The sequence below is a fragment of the Stigmatopora nigra genome, chromosome 1 (assembly GCF_051989575.1).
Source record: "Stigmatopora nigra isolate UIUO_SnigA chromosome 1, RoL_Snig_1.1, whole genome shotgun sequence".
In the NCBI taxonomy this organism is placed as follows: domain Eukaryota; kingdom Metazoa; phylum Chordata; class Actinopteri; order Syngnathiformes; family Syngnathidae; genus Stigmatopora; species Stigmatopora nigra.
In genome coordinates, this window is record NC_135508.1 from 4,505,001 (window position 1) to 4,514,146 (window position 9,146).

General features: G+C 35.4%; 2 protein-coding genes across 4 annotated transcripts in view; one reads left to right on the plus strand and one right to left on the minus strand.

The window, feature by feature from the left end:
• gss (glutathione synthetase) overlaps window positions 1-5,188 on the minus strand; it is a 27,831-nt gene extending 22,643 nt beyond the window's left edge. For all 3 annotated transcript variants that reach the window (XR_013326545.1, XM_077718019.1, XM_077718018.1), the window contains exons 1-9: window positions 5,032-5,188; window positions 4,611-4,743; window positions 3,722-3,867; window positions 3,470-3,545; window positions 2,786-2,925; window positions 2,354-2,470; window positions 1,129-1,209; window positions 986-1,063; window positions 849-918 (exon numbers count right to left, since the gene is read on the minus strand). Coding sequence is in view for 2 of the 3 variants with exons in the window: in XM_077718019.1 (XP_077574145.1) it covers window positions 849-918; window positions 986-1,063; window positions 1,129-1,209; window positions 2,354-2,470; window positions 2,786-2,925; window positions 3,470-3,545; window positions 3,722-3,867; window positions 4,611-4,742 (840 nt within the window). In the remaining variant the exon portion in view is untranslated. The remainder of the gene's footprint in view (window positions 1-848; window positions 919-985; window positions 1,064-1,128; window positions 1,210-2,353; window positions 2,471-2,785; window positions 2,926-3,469; window positions 3,546-3,721; window positions 3,868-4,610; window positions 4,744-5,031) is intronic.
• A 779-nt stretch (window positions 5,189-5,967) lies between these two features.
• On the plus strand, window positions 5,968-8,402 carry LOC144200180 (U8 snoRNA-decapping enzyme). The gene is made up of 5 exons (XM_077722151.1): window positions 5,968-6,166; window positions 6,848-6,979; window positions 7,474-7,514; window positions 7,772-8,009; window positions 8,081-8,402. Exons 1-5 carry the CDS (start codon window positions 6,137-6,139, stop codon window positions 8,324-8,326), a joined length of 687 nt encoding a protein of 228 aa, XP_077578277.1. The 5' UTR covers window positions 5,968-6,136; the 3' UTR covers window positions 8,327-8,402.
• The last annotated feature ends 744 nt before the right edge of the window (window positions 8,403-9,146 follow it).

The window sequence follows — 9,146 nt, forward strand, 5'->3', positions numbered from 1 at the left end:
GAATAGAGCAGATGTTTCCATTTTTCTAGAAAAACGTGACCGGACATTTGGTTGCCGGTCTTTGGGTCCCTTTTGGTCGCTGGTCTTTTGGTCGCCAGTCAAATGCACTTAGATATTAAACAGTACTAAGATATTAAATAGTACTAAGATATGAAATAGTACTTGGATATTAAACAGTACTAAGATATTAAATAGTACTAAGATATGAAATAGTACTTGGATATTAAACAGTACTTGGATATTAAACAGTACTTAGATATTAAAGAATACTTAGATATTAAACAATACATAGATATTAAACAGTACTTATATTTTAAACACTACTTAGAAATTAAACACTACTTAGATATTAAACAGTACTTAGATATTAAACAGTACTTAGATATTAAACAGTACTTAGATATTAAACAGTACTTAGATATTAAACAGTACTTAGATATTAAAAAGTACTTAGATATTAAAAAGTACTTAGATATTAAACAGTACTTAGATATTAAACGGTACTTAGAATTAAACAGTACTTGGATATTAAACAGTACTTAGATATTAAACAGTACTTAGATATTAAACTCTCTCACTTAGATATTAAACTCTATCACTTAGATATTAAACAGTACTTAGATATTAAATTCTCTCACTTAGATATTAAACTTTCTCTCATGAATATAATTTTGAGAGCTGGTTTCAACAGTAAACTCTGTCACCATATGACCGGCGACCAAAAGACCGACGACCAAACGTCCGAGCACCAAAAAAAGGATCTCAAGATGTTAGTAGATCGTGATAAACGTATTTTGCTTTTAACAGAGAGGCTCGGATCATGTGTATAGTTTTCTCCTACTGTATACCTGCTCAGAGTTGTAGTTCTGAGGCATGTAGCCATTCCTGAAGTAGACCACTGCAACTTCCTGACCATCACTAAAACAAGAAAAAGGAAGTCGCAATCATTGCTTATGTTTTCTTTTCATGGGCTAAAGAAACATACACAAACAAACGCTTGTTCTCATCGAGTTTTCCAGATTTAGACACATCCTCAAATTTTTTCCGTATGGTGGCGATATTCCTGAAACAAGTGAGATTGCCATTAGATAAAAAGTGTTGTGTGTATTGTAAGTAATCACACCTTACCTTTTCCACAGCTCATTTTCAATAAATCGGTGATCCAGGATGTTCCTCTGTTGGTCCTCCACCAAAAACATGACGACCGCCCTTTAATGAGAAAATGAACTACATTTTAACAGTGTGAAAGATGCAGTTTAGTGGAGATCAGAACGCTTTACTAATCACAAATTACTATGGTGCATTTAATTGGCAGCTTTTGTCGGCCCCGTTTCAATCTGTACATTCCAGATGTAAAAGCTATCGTGACCGGACGTTTGGTCGCTGGTCTTTTGGTCGCCGGTCTTTTGGTCCCTTTTGGGCCCCAGTCAAATATACTTAGGTATTAAACTCTCTCTTTTAGATATTAAACTCTCTCTCTCTCTCTTAGATATTAAACTCTCTCTCTCTCTTAGATATTAAACTCTCTCTCTCTCTAAGATATTAAACTCTCTCTTTTAGATATTAAACTCTCTCTTAGATATTAAACTCTCTCTTAGATATTAACTCTCTCTTAGATATTAACTCTCTCTTAGATATTAAACTCTCTCTTAGATATTAAACTCTCTCTTAGATATTAAACTCTCTCTTAGTTATTAAACTCTCTCTTAGATATTAAACTCTCTCTTAGATATTAAACTCTCTCTTAGATATTAAACTCTCTCTCTGAGATATTAAACTCTCTCTTAGATATTAAACTCTTTCTCTTAGATATTAAACTCTCTCTTTTAGATATTAAACTCTCTCTCTTAGATATTAAACTCTCTCTCTTAGACATTAAACTCTCTCTTAGAAATTAAACTCTCTCTTAGACATTAAACTCTCTCTCTCTCTTAGATATTAAACTCTCTCTCTTAGATATTAAACTCTCTCTTAGATATTAAACTCTCTCTTTTAGATATTAAACTCTCTCTTTTAGATATTAAACTCTCTCTTTTAGATATTAAACTCTCTCCCTCTTTTAGATATTAAACTCTCTCTTAGAAATTAAACTCTCTCTTAGACATTAAACTCTCTCTCTCTCTCTCTTAGATATTAAACTCTCGCTCTTAGATATTAAACTCTCGCTCTTAGATATTAAACTCTCTCCCATAAATAGAATTTTGAGAGCTGGCTTCAATAGTAAACTCTCTGTCACCATTTGACCGGCGACCAAAAGGGACCAAAAGACCAGCGACCAAAAGTCCGAGCACAAAAAGCTATTATTTGGCAAAGCAGTGTTAACTTTCAATTTAAAGGTTTTCAGTGGATGTACCGCTTTGATCCATAGAGCTCCCAAGCCTTGGCAATTGCATTGGCCAAGCCCACTGCAGGGTCGTTGTCGACGATGCACTTCAACGCCTTCAGCTGGCCAGCTACCTTTAGGATATGTCTGTTGTTGCCACATAAATAACATTTGTGTCAATATTAATAACAGGAAGAAAGATCATTACAACATTAAGAAGAAATTCAGTGCCATCTTCATTATGGTCACGAATAGTTTCAATTTTAAAATAGAAATATTTCCAAATAATTGGTCAAATAGTCAATTTTAGTATTCTTAAAAGCAATTGTAATGGGTTTAATGCTACAAAAATTTCAAAAAAATGACTATTGCTCCAATCAAATTTTTCAGTTGTGATAGATTCAATCAAATGTGGATTAGTAAATAAATTATTCTTGAGTTAAATGCTGAAAATTATGTTACCGGTGGACATCAGGCATACGTGAGGAGAGGCCTCCAAAACTTGCAGCAATGGTGTTGATCTCGATTTGTTTCAGAGATATAGGTTCGCCTTCCTTTTTGTCCAGCATGTAGTCGGATCGATTCAGGCCTAATACAATAGACTGAAAAGAAGGCAGAAAAACGGAATTATAAAATAAAACTTTGATGACCGAGTTTACTTTTGAAATGTCTAAAACTGTTAAAAGTGTTGTCAATGTTTCCCGAATACGGGATGAATAAAGTTATCCAATCCAATGATACACTTTTAAGGACAAAAAAAAAGAAAAAGTACTGTAATTTCATGACTATAAGGCGCACTTAAAAGTCTTAGATTTTCTCCAAAATAGACAGGGCGCCTTATAATCCAGTGTGCTTTATATATGGAAAACAAATTAAAATGTGTCATTCATTGAGGGTGCGCCTGATAACGCGGTGCGCCTGATAACGCGGTGCGCCTTATAATGCGGTGCGCCCTATAATGCGGTGCGCCCTATAATGCGGTGCGCCCTATAATGCGGTGCGCCCTATAATGCGGTGCGCCCTATAATGCGGTGCGCCTTATAGTCGTGAAAATACGGTCGTACATCATATTCATTCTATATGTTAAAAAAAAAAAGAAAATTCTGCCAGAATGCAATTGATCAAACATTATAGTTCCTTTCATACCTGCGACCTTCCTTCTTTGAGAACATGCTGGTGGATCTTGTACAACCTTGCAGTGAAGTCATCCACAGAAATGGTGCTAGGAACCAAAAAAAAATCATTCAAAACCTATTAAATATTTTTTTTGGAGCTTTGTCTTATTTACTCATATTTCTGATATTTTCTTTAAATTGCTTAAAACTGCTATTTTAAACTGACCCAAACACAATTTTTTTAATGATTAGTACATAAACAAAAATGAGGCTAACATCCCACCTGGCAAGCGCTTCTTGCAGGAAGTCAGAATCCTGGCTGATCTTATCCATCAATGTGTTGTAATGAGTTTGAACTGCGATAGCTTGGAGGAAACTAGCTTTCGGTACAGGCGTGGGGAATAGGGTGAATGGAGCAAATGTCACCACCTAAGTACAAAGTGAAGAATAGGATAAGATTTTTGTTTCTACTATATTCTAGATCAGCGGTGAAACGGAATCTCTATGTTGTCCCGAAGTGATAGAAGCACCAAGTAGCCATTAGAACAGGGGTGGGCAAACTTTTCGGCCCGGGGACCACATTGACTTTAAAAATTTGACAGATGGGCCGGGTTAGCACAAGATACAATACATATAAAAAAAAGTGCATCCGTTAACAGTACATATGAAACTGAATTTAAAAATTTGACAGATTGGCCGGGTTAGCACAAGATACGATACATATAAAAAAGTGAATCCGTTAACAGTACATATGAAACTGAATTTAAAAATTTGACAGATGGGCCGGGTTAGCACAAGATACGATACATATAAAAAAGTGCATCCGTTAACAGTACATATAAAACTGAATTTAAAAATTTGAAAGATGGGCCGGGTTAGCACAAGATATGATACAAATTTAAAAAAAGTGCATCCGTTAACAGTACATATGAAACTGAATTTAAAAATTTGACAGATGGGCCGCGTTAGCACAAGATACGATACATATAAAAAAGTGCATCCGTTAACAGTACATATGAAACTGAATTTAAAAATTTGACAGATGGGCCATATCCGGATATTAAATGATAAAACTTGGTTTAATGTAGTTCATTCCATATTCACATTGTACAAATAAATATAAGACATCAACATTCAGGGACGTGACATAATAAAAGGGGGGGAATTCTTACCTCTGATGAATTGGGGGATTCTTTAATTCTCATGAGAACACCATGTAAAAGTGCTGCATCTTTTGCCACAACTGCTAGATCATTTATTAAAGTGATGTTCGTCAGTAGTTCACTTGGTATCTCTTCAGCCATTCTGATTGAAATTTTAGATTTAAAAAACACAGTGCATGAACTTCGGGTTGTATAATAAAATATTGTTGCAAAATCACACCCGGAAATGGCTGCAAAACGCACACACTATAGATGAGAAATGTTTGTAGCCTTCTATCAACCTTTGACTAATAGTCAAGCAGGATTAGTATTACCATTATTTTACCTGGATTTTAACCAAGTACTAAATGAAGTGTCCCCCGAAATGTATGCTATTATAGTATATCTTTAGAGTAGGTGTCAAATTATTTTTAAAAAAAAGCCCAATTACCTTTCCGAAGCACGCCTGGCTTTACTTTTTACGAGAAAATGTTAAATTTTGACACTGACTCAGATGGAAAAATCTCAGTTTAAAAATTCTGAGTTCCAAAACGTGACCATACATGAAAAATTCTTCACTTGACCACTATTGGTTACTTGGGAGACATGTGGGTAAATACAACCAATCTGCGAGTTGAAGATATAATTTATATAAAGCTAGATACCTGGTGATAACTGTGAGCCAAGGGAGACGGGAGTCGTGCTAACCATCCAGTTTGCGTCGCTGACATGCACTAAACATACCATTATATATAGTAAACAGGGCGTGTAGTTTTAAATAGTTTAAGATTGTGCAATTCTCACCCAATGTTCAAACGGCTTAAACTTTAATGCGTGCAGTTATTTTAAAGAGTACTTATAATATTTATATCATTGATTTCAAAAGCATGCTTGAAACGTAGTGGCGTTTATTTGGCTTTTTATAAACTTATGCGTTTGTTAAAAAAAGTTAAAGGTATTTTAGTGGTGAATATCAATCACTTTGGGTTCACGGTGGTTGAGTTCCCGAGAGACGAACTCTGACTTAAGATGGCTGCCGGCTTAATACAAAATCTAGGAACCGGTTCACCGTGAGTTCATCTCGTGTTTTGGTCCAAATTTCCTCGTTCCTCAACACATTGAATGCGACCTGGTTTTTTTCTTTCTCAAGTCGTCAAATAAAGAAGCGTCTTATGCAGGGAGTGAAGATAGAATAACTTTCTCGAGCTGGTTTATTAGATATCGATGATGTGTCCACCAGAAGTTTTATGAAACAGTTCCGCGTTGGTGGTGCCACCCAATCACGATCGTTGAGAATTTAAAAGTTTTTTTAATCTTTAATTTAACACCATTTTTTTATAAAACATGACATTTCGTGCTTGTGTTCATGAGAACAAGCTATTCTTATTTTAATGTTTTTTATTTTTTTTTTTTATTTTACAAACTTTTTTTCTGACACAAACTGAAGCGTCAGCGTGAACAGCTCCCGGTGCTTAATCAGTATACTGGTTCGCTATTGGCTTTCATTTAATGTCACGTGACTTTTGCAACCAATCATCAACTTCAAAACTACCAAAATGTCTAAATCAAGGAAGTTGGTGCGTAAGGTAACGATTGAGTGAGGTTTTTCCTATTTGTTTGTGTTTCTAAGTTTGAAACGCAATTTCATAATTGTCTAATAACAATTTAATTGATCATTCAATTATTCGATCATATTTAATTGTTATAAATTAAATCGTTATTAAACATATAGTTTACAAACTATATTGACTTGTGTTCCTAAATGCACAACTTTACAGTGTACTTCTGTGAAATATATGACTTATACTATCATGAATCATGATATCAATATTTTTATGTCTTTTTTTCTCCTTCCAAAGATATTTTTTTACAACAAATAGGTCTAATTCCAACTGATTTAATTATTATTACACCCTAAAATTTAATGAATAAAGTACACCACTGTTTATTCTATGGTAAATGGTCCTTCACTGTTATGGACTAGTATGGAAATCTCTTGAATTAGGAGAGAGATTAAGGATTGTAGTATATCTACATTTTTGCGTGCATCCCAGAATCCTGCACAAATTGAGACAAGTTAATTGCCCATATGTGTGTATAAATGCTTGAATATGACAAATGGAGAGCAATATATGGATTTGAATGGTGTCTTGTTGACACTGCATAGCAAATGGGTGGTAAAGGGATATAAGAGAATATTAACCATTGATAATTTGCCAGGTGGGTCATAATTTATAACAGCAAACTGTTTGTTTTTGTACTCATAGATGGCAAAAGGACAACTATCAAGAGCTGAGGCATTGGCCTGCTCAGATTGCAGACATGCATGTCATGTGATGCTCTATTCTGACACAAAAAGTCAGCTTTTTGGTAGAACTCCCATCAAATATATCATCCTGGTAAGAGATAATATGTTGGCATATTATGCCATTTTGAATTATTCAGCCGTGCCATGTGTATTTTATTTTCAACATTATTTAAAGAGCTATTTGGTGGAATTTCTCTTCACCTGTGTGTGTGCATGTTTCTGAAAGCATTGTTTAGTGCAACGTCAACTTGATTTCATGTGGTCCGGATCATTTTAGATATAATATTTAGATTTTTTAAAACATAAATTGATTAAAAGAACTGGACTAAAAGCCCTGAATAATCCGTTTTTTATAGATCTAAAACAATGTTTATTTTAGCTTTTTAAAATATTTTTTTAGATTTAAAAAATGATTTTTGAACTAAAAACACAAAAAAATAATTTAAAAAATTAAAACCGAAAGTCAGCACTCATGATTGACTTTCCCGGCCCACACAAAATGATGCGGCGGGCCAGATTTGGCCCACGGGCCGCCACTTTGACACATGTGGTTTAGTGTGTAACATTCTGTGCTCTGTCACACAGATGCAGATGCGTTTTGATGGTCTGCTAGGTTTTCCTGGGGGGTGAGTCTTTCCTTGATTTTTTCTAACTTTTAATTTTAACTTAATTTGATTAACTTTAATAACAACTTTAATTATACATTTTAATTTTATTTTTTAATTACAATTTGACTACACTACACTTTGTTGTCAATTTGTATACATCTCACAGTTAGGGATGCGCTGATATGTCTTAAATTTAATTTATTGCTAAAATTGTTGTTGTTTGGCAACCATGTTTGATTTCTTTTAATTCTGAGGCACTTCTACCACTCCCTCAGGTTCATCAACACATCACAGGAGAGCCTGGAGGAAGGACTTATTAGGGAATTACAAGAAGAGTTGGGTCTGCCTATTTCGATATCTGAAAACGATCACATGGACGCTTGTTATGCCCCTGGAACCTCCCCTTCATCTCCCCGTCTCATCACTCACTTCTATGTAAAGAAACTAATGGAGGAGGAGATTAGGGAGGTGGAGCGAGTGTCTGCATCCACAGCCAAGGATCATGGCCAGGAGGTATTTTGTATTTACAGTATATCGTTATCTCAACTACTGTGTGACAGATTACAGCTATTTCTGATGTCAAGGTTCTGGGGATGGTCCGAGTCCCGCTCTACACCACAAAAGGTGATGGTGGCCTATCATCGTTCCTCTCACATGCATTCATAGGAAATGCTCGAACCCAGCTGGTTAATACTCTGCTGAGGCTCAACCTACTTTCCCCCAAAGACCTAAAGAAAGCCCTTGAGAATTCACTGAAGACGCATGCAAACACTGCAGCGGACCTGAAAGCAGTACTTGCATTGACTGAGGCTGAACAGGATCAATCATGATTTACAGTTAGTAGTCCAGCATCCACATGCATTCAAAAAAATTGATAAGCACTATTAAAGGTTCAACCATACTGAACTCCTGCAATTATGCTGGTTTATGACACTTTTATTTTTGTAGTTATTAGAGATGGCCGTTCAAAACCCAAGCTGGTTAATTGGTCTGGGTAGTACCAATATTCCCTCTAAGGTGTGCGTAATTGCGCACTACTCTCGTCTTCTCTGCGCAGCAGCAATCATATGGCGTGCAGTAAACAAAATCCAAACTTTTGTATTTTAATATTATTTTTTTTTACCCCTTTCCTCATGATGGCGCCATTTACACGGCAGCCAGTGACAGTAGCTCTGTCCACTCTAATGTTTTTCATGTCTTACAGCATGTTTTACATGAAAAATTGCTTATGGCAGGTGTGATACTGGTGTGCCCATAGCGAGCAATGGTGATGTCGCTCACACTGGTACTCAGTGCGCTCAGGGAGGTTGTCTTTCTGCCCAGACCAATGAAAATTTAGAGGGAACATTGGTAGTAACCATGTTGTCTTGTGCATATAAAGGTGCAAATGGTTAAACACAAATTCCCCAAGTCACCAACTTTAATTATTGCATTTCTGCTTATTTATTTTGTTACAGCAATATCATGTGTAGAGAAAGGCATGCTTAGAGTATCATAATGTAAAGAAAATACTCCACGCTCTTCTTACAAACACAATTTTGGAATATGGACAACTCTAGTTCTAAATTATTCATATATGTTGAAAAAATGCTTTCTTTCCATAATTTGTCAATTCGTAATTAATCAACCACACAAAGGCAGCAGATCACA

What these genes read in the sequence shown, in the direction of transcription:
- LOC144200180 (XM_077722151.1), top strand. Translation starts at nt 6,137, where the DNA reads ATGTCTAAATCAAGGAAGTTGGTGCGTAAG. An exon ending in CAAGGAAGTTGGTGCGTAAG is followed by an intron (nt 6,167 to 6,847) that starts GTAACGATTGAG and finishes TTGTACTCATAG; the next exon opens with ATGGCAAAAGGACAACTATC. An exon ending in CCAAGGATCATGGCCAGGAG is followed by an intron (nt 8,010 to 8,080) that starts GTATTTTGTATT and finishes TCTGATGTCAAG; the next exon opens with GTTCTGGGGATGGTCCGAGT.